Here is a 17,347-nt window from a genome sequence, read left to right on the forward strand (position 1 = left end):
TATACTATAATACCATATACTATAATACTGTATACTATAATACTGTATACTATATACTATAACACTATATACTATAATACTATATACTATAATACTATATACTATAATACCATATACTATAATACTGTATACTATATACTATAACACTATTTACTACAATACTATATACGATAACACTATATACTATAACACTATATACTATAATATCATATACTATAATACTATATACTATAATACTATATACTATAATACTACATACTATAATACCATATACTATAATACTGTATACTATATACTATAATACTATATACTATAATACTACATACTATAATACCATATACTATAATACTGTATACTATATACTATAATACTATATACTATAATACGCCACAGTAAAGATCAGATCAGTGATTTTTGTGGTTAATCGTCTTGTTAGAGAACGGCATGTTCTGCGATAAGTACTGAAACATTGAACATTTGGACGTGTTCATTCAAAAGTTTGGAGAATTTAGAGTTTGGATGGACAAATATCTCAAACTTTTTGTGAGTAGTGTTGATATAAAGATATAAAAGGTCGCAGATAAAGCTGATAATGTGTCGAACACACAGAAAACTACCAAAAACAGATTAGAGGAACTGATTTTATACTAATTATTACCTCTATGACACATTTCAAAGCAGATTTGATGAGGTTAAAACGTCGACCCGTAACTTAAAGTTGCTTTAATTCATTTTTTGGCAACTTGGGGAGGGGTCAGAGAAACTACATGAAACTACTCATGTTGCCTTGTTTTGGCCACCTGTTGGCCAACAGCTGCTTGTTTCCACATTCAGCAGACATGGAGCAACATTATTGCTCATTTGGCGTCGTGTTTCTGGTCACCTGATGAGTAATAAGTCCTTTTTGTTTTGGTGCACAGTGACCGAAACAATCAGCTAAAAGAGGCTTAAAGGCAAACACAGCAGTAGGGTGTACCTCCATGATGGTTCGGATCAGTATGCTCAGTACGTAGGTCTGCAGCAGTGCTCCCCTCAGACGGATTCGACCTGCTGATAGACCTTCCCTTTTCTCCTTTCCTTCGTCCTTATCTCCTTTCCTTTTCCCTCCTCCTCCTCCTCCTCCTTCACCTCCTCCTGGGTCCTCCTCTCTCCTTCCTCCATCTCCTCCTTGCTCTTCCTCTCTGCTCCTCCTCTTCTCCTCTCTCCTCACAGTGTGCATGGCGTGGCCCATGTAGATCAGGCTGGGCGTGGACACGAACACGATCTGGAGCACCTGAGACGAGACCATGTGACATCACATCATATGACATGACATGAGGTTGTGTGTGTGTGTGTGTGTGTGTGTGCGTGTGTGTGTGTTACCCAGTATCGTATGTGTGCTATGGGGAAGGCTCGGTCGTAACAAACGTTCTCGCAGCCCGGCTGTATGGTGTCGCAGGCGAAGTCTTCCTGTTCGTCTAGCCACGACGACTCAGCTGCGGTGCCGAGCACCAAGATCCGGAAGATAAACAGGACGGTCAGCCACACCTGTGGAAAATAAGAACATATATAAATAATAAATAAATAAATAAATATATATTTATATGAAACCATCAGACACAAAAATATCAAAATATAGTCAAACTGGATCATATTTTATGGAGAAAATGTTTTCTGGTTTTCCCTCTGATGTCCTCCGGCTGCTCCGCCTCAACTCTCTGTGATTTACAGAGTTTCCTGATGGACAGTGAAGTAAACTGCTGACAGCTGTAGCTGCTGTTAGCTCATGTTAGCTCAGTCTGTTAGCCAGGCTGCCCACACTGTGAACTCAGAGCACCGGGGGGGTGTTAGTGTTTGTACCACAGGAGTTTTAGAAGAAGAAGAGGTTTACAGGCCCAGAGCCAGTGTCATGCCAGAACAGGAGCTGGACAGTGCGGCTGTTAGCTCAGTTTGTTAGCCGGGCTGCCTGGGGGAGTGTAAGTGTTCGTACCACAGGTTATTAGAAAAGGAGGTTTACAGGCACGGGGTGGGTGAATGCTGACAGCCGGTGTCGTGCCAGAACAGGAGCTGGGCTAACCGGGCTCAGCAGCCTCTATGGACATAATGGCAGAGGAGAAGAGAGCGAAGAGGAATGCTGACGGAGGAAGCGAGCAAGATGCCGCCGGACAAGAGTAAATGTGGGACTGACTTTTAGTGGTTGGTGAGAGCTTGGTGAAATAAAAGGCTGAAAGACAGACGCCGAGCTGGGCTGACTGCTGCTGGACTAGTCAGTGATATCAGCTGCTGCTGCTACGTCCAGGCCTGTCAGTCACGGGTGTGGTCGGTGTTGCTGTTGATGGTCGATAGTTTGCGGTGGAGATTTTGTTCACGTCGAGCTCCAACAATGGGTGGTTCGATATCCGGCCTCTCCTTTCCTTTGAGAGTTTTGGTAGATGTTCTTTCATAAATATATATATATAACAATATATAATAATAATAAATACAGGTCTGATTTCTTACATAAACAAACAGACATAAACTTTATATCTGTTTATTATCAGGACACAAGATAGACCAAATATGTTTAATTCAGTGTGTTTATGTCTGTGTGTCTTTCTCCAGCATGTGTACAGGAAGTCAGACTGGATGGCATGCAGTGTGTGTGTGTGTGTGTGTGTGTGTGTGTGTGTGTGTGTGTGTGTGTGTGTGCAGTGTGTACATGTTTGTGTGTGTTTGTGTCATACTTTGCCAACGGAGGTAGAGTGCTCTTGTACTTCCTCCAGGAAGTTTCCCAGCAGGCTCCAGTCTGCCATGGCTGATGATTACCGCTCCGCACACACCGATTATCTCTCAGCTCAGCAGGTATGAGATTCACCTGAGGGACACACACACACACACACACACACACACACACACACACATAGGGTCAGGAGTTACTTCTTGCATCCACCACAAACCATTGACCATCAACAGTAGATACACTGGCCAGGCCTACACCGACTACAGCTAGCCTCTTCCTTCTTTGCTCCTCTGCCATTATGTCCATAGAGGCTGTTGAGCCTGCTTATCCAGCTCCTGTTCTGGCATGACACCGGCCCCAGGTTTGAAAACCTCCTCCTCTTTTTCTTCTTCTTCCCGGTGGTCCAAAATGCCTGTGCTACGAACACTAACACTACTGTGCTCTGAGCTCACAGTACGGCTAACAACCTGGCTAACAAACTGAGCTAACAGCAGCTAACAGCAGCTAACAAGCTGAGCTAACAGCAGCTAACAAACTGAGCTAACAGCAGTTAACAAGCTGAGCTAACAGCAGCTAACAAGCTGAGCTAACAGCAGCTAACAAACTGAGCTAACATTATCTAACAGCAGCTAACAAACTGAGCTAACAGCAGCTAACAAGCTGAGCTAACATCTAACAGCAGCTAACAAACTGAGCTAACATTATCTAACAGCAGCTAACAAACTGAGCTAACATTAGCGAACAGCAGCTAACAAGCTGAGCTAACATGAGCTAACAGCAGCTACAGCTGTCAGCAGTTTACTTCACTGTCCATCAGGAAACTCTGTAAATCACAGAGAGTTGAGGCGGAGCAGCCGGAGCCAACAGTCCAGGAGAAAGACTTTCTATGTTATGTGGGCATCCGTCCATCCATTTCCTTCCACTTATTGTCGGGTCGCGGTGGCAGCAGGTTTAGCAGGACGTCTGGAACGTCCAACCCATTCCAGCTCCTCCTGGAGCGAGGCGTTCCCAGGCTCGAAGGTCTACGCCGCCCCTCCAGCGGGTTCTAGGTTTGGGGTGAACAGGTAGAAGGCATCTGAACCACCTCAGAGAGGATGGAGCCTCCTCACCCTATCTTGGTCGGGTTGGAACGTTGGAAGATCGAGAGCTTTGCCTTCCAGCTCGGCTCCCTCTAAACCACAACGGTCCGATACAGCGTCCACAGTACTGCGGGCGCCACACCAACCCGCCGGTCCATCTCACGCTCCATTTTCCCGTGACTCGTGATACTTGAACTCCTTCACTTGGGGCAGATATATGAGCTGTGTGATGACCAATATATGGATATCATGTTGTTTAACTTCCATGATCTCCTCACAGTGGATGGATTTACATCTTCTTATGCCGCTTTACTTGAAATGTGAGCGTATGTGTGTGTTCCCGTGTTATCTGGCCCTCGGTGACCCTGAGCTCTGACCTCCATCATTACAAATGTCCGTGCCCATGTCTTAGTTTAGCTTCACCCTCGGGTTCCCACACTCCCCTCCGCCTGTCTCGGGGGAAGGAAAAAAACGAGACGTGTCCTGTAAACACACAGTCTGTTTCTGTCCTACGGTCGGTCTGTGGGTATGTTTACAGACGCAGAGTGTAGCATTCCGTCAAAATACAAACGAGATTGGAAGTCTGAAGTTCGGCTTTGTTCATCGCAACCAACAATATGAGTAATTTTCCACTTTCAGTCACTTAAATGTTTGTCCTGAGAGAAAGTGATTACTAATGCTCAGTAAATTTCAATGAATCCTGACTCATATGTTCCAGGCAATCCTGTTAGCTCAAACAAGTGGACGACAAGAGAAACTGCAGTTTTTGTGCACTTCACTTGCTGCTTTGTTAAAGTTAAATGAGACACACAGTGTCACTAAACATGTTTGTCCACCACTCAAAAATCTATTTTAAATAATAATCCTCCACTTGAGGCTGGCTCCAGAAGTGAGTCAGTCTCCATAAGTCCCCATGTCCAAATGTCCAACTTCACAGCAGAAATAAACATGTTTACAGCCTGGTACAAAAAACAGTTTTGGTCTCTGTAGCTAATTTCCCCGTTCATGACAACTGTACTGAGGGTGAATTTATATACAACTCACCTGTTCACATTATATTAAGGCTTAAAGTTATGCAGGATTAAGAGCGTTTGATTGACAGGTGGGTGTCGTTACAGATGACCCAGGCGCCTTAGGATGATCCACGTCTTTGCAGATTTTGCGTTTTGCTGCAGTAAGAAGGTTAAAAAGTCGGAGACGTTTCGAGAGTTTCAAATCAGATCGCGGATTTTCTTTTAGACAGTTTCTTATTTATTAAACGCCCCTCCCTTCCTGTTTTTGTGGAACCAAAAGGCTTTGAACGAACCGTGTGTGTGTGTGTGTGTGTGTGTGTGTGTGTGTGTGTGTGTATTTATGTCTTTCACAAGTGCTCCCGGCATCATTAATAACAATATTACTTCCTTGTATAGGCTTTCGCCTGACCTTTGCATGCATGTGTGTGTGTGTGTGTGCCCGTTATCCAGCACTCACAGTATTGTTCTGCATCCTGTCTTGATAACACACACACACACACACACACACACACACTCTTTCCTCTGCTGGTTTACAATGATAAATGATGAAGCGTTGACACTGAGACCTGAGGATGTTTTCAGTCTGATAAACTTCATTAACCATTTATTTATGGTTTTATTAAGGCGTCGACGCGAGAAAAATGTGAGTCGTGAATTGAAAGCAGGAGTTCATTGAGAACATTTCTTTTACTGTAAACGTGGACACGACCTGTCGGTTGATAAGATGCTCAGTGAAGCTCTGAAAACTCCTTTAATATTGTTTTAGCGCTCTGAGAGGAAGTGGAAACAGAAAGTGATGAAACATTTTAGGAAATAAATAATAAAATAAGTCTGAAGAAGAATTTTCCAGGATTGAGGTTTGAAGATTAAATTTATTTTGCCCTCTAAACTTTTATTTATGCACCATTTTAAGAGACTTTGTACAGAACAAAGTCATATTTTATATTAGAGACTGTTAATTACAGTAAAACACTGTAATATGGTATTTTTACATGATTTAGAGGGAAAAACTGTGTTTTCTTTTAAAACGCCAACCTTAACCGTAAAATCAACAGTACTAAAGTCTTTTTACCGTAATATCAGAACTATGTTTATCACGGTAAAATTCTGACAACCACAGCTATAAAACGACAACTTTTATTTATACTATAAATATGAAGTCATTTTATATTAGAGACTGATAATTGTACAGTAAATTACCGTAATATTGCCCAGCAAAACAGTTATACAGCATTCATTCTGGTATTTTCATGTCAGTTACATGGCAAAACAATGTTTGATGGAAAACAAATCTATTTATATGGTAACATTTGGAATAAATCACCAACCTTAACTGTAAAATCAAATTAATATCCTTTTACCGTAATTTCAAAATGTTTTATTATGTTAAATTCTGGCAACCACAGCTGCCAATCTTTTGTTTTTCATGTCACAACCTTTATTTATATAGAATATATATATATATATTCTATTTTATATCAGAGACTGTTCATTTTACAGTAAAATACTGTAATATTCCATGATAAAACCTTTGTACTGCCTCTATATGACATTCATTGTGGGAGTCAATTATATATATATTAAATTATACCCTAAACGTGAAATCAAACTAACATCCTTTTACCGTAATTTTACAAAAAGTTATATCGTATATCACAGCAGAGTTCAAACCTGCAGTGGTTTTCTATCTTTGCATATTTATACATTTATACTTCATTTTATAGGCCAATCGTGGAGGAAGTAATCAGCTCCAACTGAATACCCCTCACCTCAACACCTACTTCTTATATAGCGTTAAAGAGAAGCTACAGTGGTCCCGATTTAGAGCCAGTGTTTCGGGTGGCCTACTCTGTCATATTTAGAGGTAAAGATACCAACCTTAACTGTAAAAGATACTTTTCATTAGAAAATCAGCTTGTTTTCAACTTTGTGTCGAAGAGTTTTTAAATAGTTTAACCCATGAAGGAACTTTTAATCCTTCAGAAACTTTCACTTGTGCTTGAAATGTGTGATATTATATATCTTCAGTTGCGACTTTAGCTTCAAATTAGAGCAGACAGAGTTGTACGCATCCACCTGACGTACCTGAATCAGGATACACAGGCAGGAATTTGCAGTCTCCTCTTCCTCGGCAGCTTATTGTTGAGTTGAGTACGGCGGCAGAAGATGTGCAGACGTTTTCCAGATGTTTAAAGGTGCATTAGTGTCGTCCAGTGGTGAGTTTTTGTGCTGAATGTGTGCAGACGGATGAAGAACAGCTGAGTTTATTGAGATATCAGTGAGAGCAACGGCGCAGCAGTTGGAGTCCAGAGGTCTGAACTGAAATATGTGAGACTGAAGTTTGTACCAGCCTCCTCCTCCACCCTCCTCCACCCTCCCACCATCGTCTACATCCACAGCAGCAGAGGAAGTGGGCCTGGTGCCTCGCTGCCTGCTATTCAACTCTCATGCATGTGCATGTGTTGTGTTTGTGGTGTCTGGCATCTGAAGGAAGTCACATATTGTATTAGGACACAATGGATGCAGGTCCAAGTCCCCCCAGTCCATTCTTCTCTATACGTCTCACTTTGTGTCACCGCTCAAGTCGATTTATTGGTGTGGCCGAGTAAAGAGTTCACTTTATAATCCACGAACATTAAGGCACACCGTGGTTTCACACAGCTTACACGTTATTGTGTCTATCATCTCATGCTAAGCTCAGATATCGATGCTAATAATAGTGTATGAAGTGTTTAAAGGGCATCTATCCGTCCGTAACATTCATTGCTGCCTTCCACTAGCTTAGCTTAGCATACAGACTGGAAACCAGGGGGAAATCGCTAGCCTAGCTTTGCCCAAAGTTTCCAGTCTTTATGCTAAGCTAAGCTAAAAGGAAAATGCAATTTTTTCCCATTTTGCATATGGGAGTATGAAATGTTACGGTACTTTTATTTGATTCTACATGACATTTCTGCAGGCCTCTGTTCTTAAATGAGCTAATGTTAGCAAGATGCTAAACTGCCTGAAATCTTTAGCTAGCTAGTTGGCTAGTTAGCTAATATTTATCAATCGTTAACATGGCTAGTTACATCCGATGGCTAATGTACGACAAGTTAGCCAGTGTTTTGCTAACATTAGCCATATGATTCAAAAAGCTAGGTAACAATTGATGAATATTAACTAGCCGGTTAGCTAATGGTTGATGTAGATGAGCTAACCAGTTGACAAAGTTGCTAACAACTTGCTAACAAGCTAGCTAATTGGCTAGTTAGCTAATCTTTATGTCGTTAGTTACATCTGATGGCTAATGCTAGCAAATAACTAGTTAGTTAGTTAGCTAGTGTTTTGCTAACATTAACTGTCTATCAGATTTGACAAGCTAGGTAACAGTTGATGGATATCAGCTAACTAGCTCGCTAATGGTTGATACAAATCAGCTAGTCAGTTGACAAAGTTGCTAACAAGTTGCTAACAAGCTAGCTAATTGGCTAGTTAGCTAATCTTTATGTCGTTAGTTACATCTGATGGCTAATGCTAGCAAATGACTAGTTAGTTAGCTAGTGTTTTGCTAACATTAGCTATCAGATTCAACAAGCTAGGTAATGAAGTTGCTAACAACTTGCTAACTAGCTTGGTCAACCGATTGACCTTTCACCTCCTTCAGTAACTGTATAAATGCTAAAAAACTGGCTAAATGGGACACGAATGCATCGTATCACGTTGTTGGGTCGGGGCTCAGTTGCGTGTTCGCAGCTTTAGTTGATTATTTGCGTCGGTTAACGAGGGGTTAAAATATTGTGACAGGATTTAGCTCGAGGCGTCTTTAATCGGCGTGCAGGCTCTGACTTCCCTTCACAGAACTTGTGATAATATCAAACGCACCCTGGTTTCCTGCAGGCGTTTATCGGTGGTTACACCATGTGACACTTGGTGCGCTGGTGAACAACAATGCATCACCAGAAGCTCTTCAGCCTCTGCCAAATGTAAGAAAACGTCGAACTGTGATAAAGCTGTTTGTCCAGAGACGTGACAGTGATGAAACGCTGAATTAACACGACGGCTGCGGGTGGTTTAACTATGAAGTGATGCCATTCAGCTCCTCTTTATGAACCGTATCTCGAATTTGATCCTCTGCCACATTTAATTAGAATCGAACACAGTGACGAGCCGCCGGCTGAAACAGAGGCTATAAAACAGATTCACAAACATCCCTCCGTGAAACTCATGACTCTTTTTGTCGAAGCTGAACTTTTAAACAATTCACCCTTTTTACAGCACAGAAGAAGAGGTTTAAAGGAAGCTTAGCTTCCTCTGGTAATGTCCGCTCTCTTCTTCTCTGCCATTATGTCCATAGAGGCTCCGGTTCTGGCATGACATCGGCTCCTCTCCCCATTTTTCCCCACACCCCAAGCCTATACACCTCTTCTTCTTCTTCTTCTCCTTCTCCCTCTTCCTCTTCTCCTTCTTCCTCTTCTCCTTCTTCCTCTTCTTCTTCTTCCCAGTGGCCCAAAACGCCTGTGCTACAAACATTAACACTCCCCCGGTGCTCTGAGCTCACAGTCCAGGCAGCCTGGCTAACAAACTGAGCTAACGTTATCTAGCAGTAGCTAACAAACTGAGCTAACAGCAGCTATGAAACTGAGCTAACATTAGCTAACTGTAGCTAACAAACTGAGCTAACATTAGCTAACTGTAGCTATGAAACTGAGCTAACATTAGCTAACTGTAGCTATGAAACTGAGCTAACGTTACCTAGCAGTAGCTAACAGAATTAGCTAACTGTAGCTAACAAACTGAGCTAACGGCAGCTACAGTTGGCAGCAGTGTAGCATCAACATGATTTAACAGACATAAAGTTTAAGTTACAGCATGAAGCAGCACTGTGTGTGTGTGTGTGTGTGTGTGTGTGTCACTGTGTGTGTGTTTGTGTGTGTCACTGTGTGTTCATGTGTGTGTGACAGACTTAGTTTCTGTCATCGTCTCCTCTGCTGCTCTCACACCTCACGTAAGTGTGTGTTCGTGTGTGTGTCTGTGTGTGTGTCTGTGTGTGTATGTGTGTGTGTGTGTATTTCTGTGTGTCTTTGAATGTGTCACACCTCCGTTATCATCTCGCATCACGCTCACGAGAACAACGATAACATACCATTCCTTAAAAGACACAGATGTACACACACTCTGGCTGACCTCTCTGTTATATTTATAGGAAGCGCTCCATTGGTGTTACAGCGCACACCAGCCGGGTGGGTTTATCTGAACCTCGGCACCTCCTCTGACACACAGCTGACGATCACAGCAGAGAGGAAACTTTCTCTTCTCCTCCTTTTGTTTCCTCTCCTCTCCTTTCTTTCAACCTTTCCTCCTCCTCTCCTCTTTCCTATCTCCTTGCCTTGTTGATCTCCTTTCTTCTTTCCTCATCATCTCTCCTCTCCTCTTGATTGCTCTGCTCTCCTTTTCTCCTCTCTTCTCCTCTCCTTGTTTTTTCTTCTTTCCACCTCATCTCATCCTCCCGTTTCCTCTCCTCCTTTGTTTCTCTCCTCTTATCCTCCCTTCATCTCCTCTTCCCTCCTCTTGTTTCTCTTCTCTCCTCCTCTCTTTCAACCTCTCTCATTTCCCTCCTCTCCTTCCCTTGTTTTTCTCCTCTCCTATTTCCTCTTCACCTCTCCTCTTCCTATCTTCTCTCCTGGTTTCTCTCTTCTCCTCCTCTATTTACCCATTTCATCCTTTACTTTTTTCTCCTCCTCTTGTTTCTCCTTGTTTCTTCTTTCCTCATCTTGTCCTTCTCACCTCTCCTATTTCCTCTTCTCCTCTTGTTTGTCCTGTCTCCTCCTCTCTTTTGGCCTTTGAATCTTTCCTCATCTATCCTTCTTTGTTTCCTCTCCTCTCCCGTCTCCTCCCTCCTCCTCTCCTTTTCCCCTCTCCTTCCCTTGTTTCCTCTCCTATTTCCTCTTCTTCCCCTCTCCTTCCCTTGTTTCCTCTCCTATTTCCTCTTCATCTCTCCTCCTTTTGTCTTCTCTCCACTCCTCCTCTGTTTACCCCTTTCATCCTCTTCCCTCATCTCCTCCTCTCCTCCTTTCCTCTCTCCTTCCCATGTTTTTCTCCCCTCCTCCTCTAATATTTCCTCCTCATCTCTCCTCCCCTTGTTTCTCCTCCTTCATTGGTCCATGCAGAGAAAAAGAAAGAGGAGAACTCTGAAGACAAACAGGTCGATGTTGAAGAACGTTGTTTAATGTTTGTTTAATGTTTGTTTAATGTTTGTTTGATGTTAGTGAATGTGACATGGTGACTCTGCCCTCTGCTGGTCACAGTCTGACACTACAAGCTGCAGCACGACACCTCCCTGTGCTGTAACGTGTACTCAAACAAACTGTGCATACGGTTTGTATTTATAAACTATAAATATATTACACCATATTTAAATATAAATATAATATATGTCTCCTGTCTCCTGCCTCCTCTCTCCTCTCCCCTGTCTCCTTTCTCCTGTCTCCTCTCTCCTGTCTCCTCTCTCCTCTCTCCTGTCTCCTGCCTCCTCTCTCCTGTCTCCCGTCTCCTGTCTCCTCTCTCCTGTCTCCTCTCTCCTGTCTCCTGTCTCCTCTCTCCTCTGTCCTCTCTCCTGTTTCCTCTCTCCTGTCTCCTCTCTCCTCTCCCCTGTCTCCTTTCTCCTGTCTCCTCTCTCCTCTGTCCTCTCTCCTCTGTCTTCTCTCCTCTCTCCTGCCTCCTCTCTCCTGTCTCCCCTCTCCTGTCTCCTGCCTCCTTTCTCCTGTCTCCTGTCTCCTCTCTCCTCTCCCCTGTCTCCTCTCTCCTCTCTCCTCTCTCCTCTCTCCTGTCTCCTCTCTCCTCTCCCCTGTCTCCTCTCTCCTGTCCCCTCTCTCCTGTCTCCTCTCTCCTCTCTCCTGTCTCCTCTCTCCTCTCTCCTCTCTCCTCCCGGCTGTAACGTTGTCTGAACATGTTGGCCGGTCGCGTGCTTTTAACTCATCATTCTTCAGGAGGACGGCTCATGTGTGTGTTTGTGTGTGTTTGTGTGTGTCAGGAGGAGGAGGAGGAGGAGGAGGAGGAGGAGGAGGGGGTTGTGTGACTCTAGACAGCTGGCCTCCTTTCTCTCCTCCTCTTTCTCTCTGCAGCTCACATGTTGTTTCTCTGCAGAGCAGACGGACGTCTTCACTGATCGCTGCTGATCTGAACTCGTCTGATTCGATATTTGGAAATCTGGACATGAGACTGACGGACTGACCTCGGCACGGCACGGACACTCCAGTATTATTCAGAGAGTAGTATTCACAACGAGAGTAGTACTACAGCAGCAGCAGTATCAGTGTGAGTAATATTAAATCTGTAAATACTTTGTATTGAAATAATCTGACCATTGTTGAACTAATAAATCTGTTTTATTATTCATATTTTTGTTACCTCTCCTCCTCCACTTGTCTCCTCTCCTCTCCTTGTTTCTCCTCTCCTCTCTTCTCTTTCCTCTCCTCTTTTCTCCAGATGTTGACCGTCTCAGTGCTCCTGCTGCCGTTGCTCCTCTCCTCTCTCCTCGTCTCCTCCTCTCCTCTGGCCAAGGTAAAGTCACGTTCAGGTACATCGATGACTTCGGGGTTCAAATATTTCCAGGAAGCACTTTTCTACTTTTCTTTTCGTCCGTCGTCACGTGACCTTCTGTCATATAAATCCTTCATGAGGAGTCGGTGAGAGAAGACTGATGTCGACCTCTGACTGTGAGGGAACATGTCAGCATGTGCAGGTTTACTCTGGATGAACACTGTCATTATAAACACACACACACACACACAGTGAGCAGGTCTTCAGGTATGTGTGTGTGTGTGTGTGTGTGTGTGTGTGTCGTCTCTGATCTCCTCCGGCTGTTTTTAACTCTCTGCTGTGTGTCGGTTTGAAACTCTGCCTTCGTTATTGTTCGTTTAAACAAAATGAACCAACTCTCCGTTTTTATGCTCACACAGATTTTAATATCTGAGCTGTGATTTGGGAACGGGTTGGTTCGACCGTCGTGGTTCACACAATGATCTGTGACTTCCAGAGCGCCACCATGAGTTTTGAGTGAATTCACGTTCCCCTGAGGATGAACACCTGCATGTTTAGCTTTAAAGAGGAGCAGGCTCCACCGCAAAGACTCACAATCAACTGAACTGTAGATGGAAATGGCGACCACAAAGTTCGTAACGTGAACATGAACTCAGACGGATCATGGCCGAGTTTCACCCTTTAGATTTTTTGACTTCTCTTGTTTCTTCTCCTCCTTTTCTAAGTAAAAGATTAATTTCAGGTTTATTGTGTCGGGAAAATAAAATAAATAAATTAAAGTTTAAAAAGTGATAAAAGGAGGAGAAGATGAGTGAAAGGTGAGAGTGAAGGAGGAAAGGAAAGGAGGAGAAAAGATTCAAACGAGGACAAATTGTTTCACAAAACAGCGTCAGACATGAACTTGTAATTATGTGTGTGTGTGTGTGTGTGTGTGTGTGTGTGTGTGTGTGTGTGTGTGTGTGTTTGCTGCAATCAGCTGGTTGCTAACAGCAGGTTTGCGGTGTAGCAGATGTCAGCTGGAGGCGACAGATGTATCTATTGTGTGTGTGTGTGTGTGTGTGTGTGTGTGTGTGTGCAGTGTGTTATTGACGGTCCTCACAAGTACAAACGTGTGTGTGTGTGTGTGTGTGTTAGGTTTTCTGACCTGTAAGTACGGAGGAATGTGCAGCATCTGAGCGTAAACATCTGTTAGGTTGTTGCACTGTTAGAGACGTGTCGCACTCACAGACAGGTGTCTCTATTATTTTGTCCACCCCGTGTTTATCAATGAGGTTGTGCTGAATCAGCAGAAACAACATTTCTTAAATGGCTAAAAAAAAACTACTACTAGTACTAGTTATGCAAAAAATGTCTATTAGTGGTACTAGTTACACTGAATACACACGAGTACTACTAACGTCAGAAATACTCGTCATGTAATGTCAATCAAATAAAAGCACGAAAACAGATTTAAGATAAAAATGTTTCATCAGAACAAAGACGAGGCTTCATATTGAACACGTTAAAGTTTCACCGCCGAGACACGAAGTTAAAATTATTTAATCGACAATAAATTAAAAAAGTCAAACCACACGTTTGATTTAACTTTGATCTGCAGCACAGTCACAGCGTGTTCTTCAAAATAACTTCCACAGATGAAGTTGGAAAAAAAAAACTCAAAACGATCTGTACGGCTGTCCAGCTGCCTCAGTAGTAAGTGTGTGTGTGTGTGTGTGTGTGTGTGTGCATTGTTATTCAAATCGGCATGTGTCTCTCCCAGTGGGAGGTCAAAGGTCACCATCTGGAGTCTGAAACACACACACACACTCTCATTTCTTTTATATTGTTTGAAATTAAACTGAAATACCATGATGCATCTGTGTGTGTGTGTGTGTGTGTGTGTGTGTGTGTGCGTGTGTGTGTGTGTGTGTTTCAGGATCAGTCGGTGTGTGCGAGGACTTCCTGCGGTGCGGGTCGAGAGTGTGTATCGACCGACAGAGGAGAGCCAGTCTGTCGCTGTCTGCAGGTGAAAGTTGCTAAAAAAACATTTTCTTGTTTTTGTGAAATTTGTTGCAGCAACACGTTTGAGCAAAAAAAAAAAAGTTTGACAGCAGCAACAAAACGCTGTAAAAGTTGCTGGTGGGAAAATCTCACAATGAATGAAACAGGTTATCAACATGAATGTGTGAGAGGCTACCAAAAGCTGCAGTTCCTCTAACGTCCACTTGAGGCTGGCTCCAGAAGAAGTGAGTCAGTCTCCATAAGTCCCCATGTCCAAATGTCCAACTTCACAGCAGAAATAAACATGTTTACAGCCTGGTCTTTGTAGCTATGATCATAGACTAAATCCAGAAACGTTGCCGCGTTCTGTGGGTCCAAGCTCATTCACGATGGACTGAGGCAAAGTGGAAAACTGTCCTGTGGACTGACCAAATTTAAAATTCTGTTTAGACGCTGTGTCCTCTGCACTAAAGAGGGACTATCCTGCTTGTTATCACTTATAAAGTTCATCAGTATCTCGACATCACGAGAAAACATCCATGGTCAAACAAAGACTGCAACGTTTTCATGATAAATTATCCCGTCATCACGAGAAAACAAGCTTTATTATGTCGAGTCATGGTCACACAAACAGTGTGAATACATCCACAAACACACATCCAGGTCTACGGTTAATGTGTCAAATGTTAGGTGAGCGTTCCTGTAATGTTTTGTCATTAACCTGTGAAACTCCTCGTCTTCCTCTGCAGAGCTGCGACGTGACCGAGCACTGGGTGTGCGGCAGTAACAGCAAATCCTACAGAAACCACTGCGAGCTGCACAGAGACGCCTGCATCACCCAGACCAAGATACACGTGGATCACCGAGGACGCTGCGTGGGTCGGTACACACTAACATCACTCATACACACACCTACAGTTTAAAGCCGTGTGTGCAAGGCGTGACGGTGATCTGTGTGTTCCTGTTTGCAGAGAAACCGACACAGGCGGACGTGAGCCCGAGTAAGTCTGAAGATTCCTACAAAGACTGCAGCATCGCGGGAAGTTGTTTGTTGTTTACTCGTGTGTTGCTGTGTTTGTAGTCGTGTGTTTCCTGTCGGATCGGGATTGGCTGAGAGAGAGAGTGATCCAGTGGATTCAGACGGAGGTCGGGTCAACCGACGGCGACTCGAACGTGACCTCGGCCAACGACGTCCTGCAGACGTATTTCAAGGTCGAGACTTCCTCAGTGACGAATGATGAGTCAGCTGCTTGAGAGATTTAAAGTCTAACCTCCAAATGTCTGTTGCAGACGTACGACAACGGAGATTCAGAGCTCGACTCCAAAGAGTTCCTGAGCTTCCTGAAACACAACGAGACGGCCCTCAACCTCACGTACTCGAATACTCTGGAGACAAACCTGTTACTGAGGTACGCACACACCCGCACAGATGTGACGAGATGTAGTTGGTTAGAAACGTGCATTCGTCAGCTCGCTCTTCATCGGTGAAAACGTGGAACTTTGCAGCTGGAGTTCGTCTCACTCTGTGTGTGTCTGTCAGGTCTCTGTGTGTCGACGCTCTGATCGAGCTGTCGGATGAAAACGCCGACTGGAAGCTGAGTTTAACTGAGTTCATCAACTGTCTGACACCCAGCTACCATCCATATGAGAGAAGTAATAACACACACACACACACACAGAGAAAGTCAAACAGTGTAACATGTATGAACATCCATCAATCTCTTTACCTGTGTGTGTGTAGAGTGTGCTCTGGAGGACGAAGTGTTCGAGGACGGAGCCGAAACTCGGATGGAGTGTAACAAGTGTGTGTGCGCCTGTGGAAACTGGGTCTGCACGGCTCTGACCTGCACAGGTGAGGACTCTGATGTTAAAGGTTTACACTCTGTCTGAGCTCGTCGGCTCGATGATAGCACGACGATCTGTGTTTCAGGAGAACATCTCATAGAGGAGGATGTGAAGGAGGGAGCAGAAGAAGAGGAAATGACAGAAGAGGAGTGGAGCAGGAGAGTGGCTGAGCTCAACGCTTCACAGGTGGACGGTCGACAGCAGCAGACGTAGCAGCAGCAGCTGATATCACTGACTAGTCCAACAACAGTCAGCCCAGAACCAGAACCAGACCCAGCAGCAGCTGATATCACTGACTAGTCCAGCAGTCAGTCAGTCCCACATTTACTCTTGTCCGGCGGGTTCTTGCTCACTCACTCTCTCCTTTTCTCTTCTTAGCTTCCTCGTCCTCTTCACTCTCTTCTCCTCTGCCATTATGTCCATAGAGGCTGCTGAGCCCAGTGACATTGCCCAAGATCCAGTTCAGTTCAACACTCCCCCCGTGCTCTGAGCTCACAGTCTCAGCAGCCCGGCTAACAAACTGTGCTAAACTGAGCTAACAGCAGCTAACAAACTGAGCTAACAACAGCTAACAAACTGAGCTAACAGGAGCTAACAAACTGAGCTGATAGCAGCTAACAAACTGAGCTAACAACAGCTAACAAACTGAGCTGACAGCAGCTAACAAATTGAGCTAACAGCAGCTAACAAACTGTGCTAAACTGAGCTAACAGCAGCTAACAAACTGAGTTAACAGCAGCTAACAAATTGAGCTAACAGCAGCTAACAAACTGAGCTAACAACAGCTAACAAATTGAGCTAACAACAGCTAACAAACTGAGCTAACAGCAGCTAACAAACTGAGTTGATAGCAGCTAACAAACTGAGCTAACAACAGCTAACAAACTGAGCTGACAGCAGCTAACAAATTGAGCTAACAGCAGCTAACAAACTGTGCTAAACTGAGCTAACAGCAGCTAACAAACTGAGCTAACAGCAGCTAACAAACTGAGCTAACAGCAGCTAACAAACTGAGCTAACAGCAACTCGATTTTACTTCTTTAACATTTGCAGACATCCCAAGTTCCAAAAAGTCATTTCCGGGAGACGGGGGGCCACAACGAAAGCTTATTGGTGTATTTTGCTGACCAAACCAATCGGCGCGCTCTCTGAGCATGATGCGCGAGGTACTATCTTTTCTTTATGCTCGCACTCGCGTTTTTTTTAATCTCTCT

At 43.9% G+C, this 17,347-nt stretch overlaps 2 protein-coding genes across 3 annotated transcripts in view; one reads left to right on the top strand and one right to left on the bottom strand.

The window, feature by feature from the left end:
- LOC104939316 (gap junction alpha-5 protein) overlaps nt 1-7,383 on the bottom strand; it is an 11,764-nt gene extending 4,381 nt beyond the window's left edge. The window contains exons 1-4 of the mRNA XM_027273529.1: nt 6,876-7,383; nt 2,703-2,833; nt 1,363-1,527; nt 977-1,273 (exon numbers count right to left, since the gene is read on the bottom strand). Of these exons, the coding sequence (XP_027129330.1) occupies nt 977-1,273; nt 1,363-1,527; nt 2,703-2,771 (531 nt within the window). The 5' untranslated portion in view covers nt 2,772-2,833; nt 6,876-7,383. The remainder of the gene's footprint in view (nt 1-976; nt 1,274-1,362; nt 1,528-2,702; nt 2,834-6,875) is intronic.
- The window catches only part of LOC104939317 (follistatin-related protein 1), an 18,118-nt gene extending 1,675 nt beyond the window's left edge, over nt 1-16,443 (top strand). The window contains exons 3-12 of one of the 2 annotated variants that reach the window (XM_019274136.2): nt 11,913-12,083; nt 12,255-12,329; nt 14,224-14,313; nt 15,038-15,167; nt 15,260-15,289; nt 15,370-15,500; nt 15,579-15,697; nt 15,829-15,941; nt 16,030-16,140; nt 16,219-16,443. In XM_019274136.2, coding sequence (XP_019129681.1) covers nt 12,255-12,329; nt 14,224-14,313; nt 15,038-15,167; nt 15,260-15,289; nt 15,370-15,500; nt 15,579-15,697; nt 15,829-15,941; nt 16,030-16,140; nt 16,219-16,346 — 927 coding nt within the window. In that variant the 5' untranslated portion in view covers nt 11,913-12,083 and the 3' untranslated portion in view covers nt 16,347-16,443. The remainder of the gene's footprint in view (nt 1-11,912; nt 12,084-12,254; nt 12,330-14,223; nt 14,314-15,037; nt 15,168-15,259; nt 15,290-15,369; nt 15,501-15,578; nt 15,698-15,828; nt 15,942-16,029; nt 16,141-16,218) is intronic. The other variant, XM_027273538.1, reaches the window with a different exon arrangement.
- Nucleotides 16,444-17,347: the final 904 nt, after the last annotated feature.

This window comes from Larimichthys crocea, chromosome XXII (assembly GCF_000972845.2).
Source record: "Larimichthys crocea isolate SSNF chromosome XXII, L_crocea_2.0, whole genome shotgun sequence".
NCBI classification, from domain to species: Eukaryota; Metazoa; Chordata; class Actinopteri; family Sciaenidae; genus Larimichthys; species Larimichthys crocea.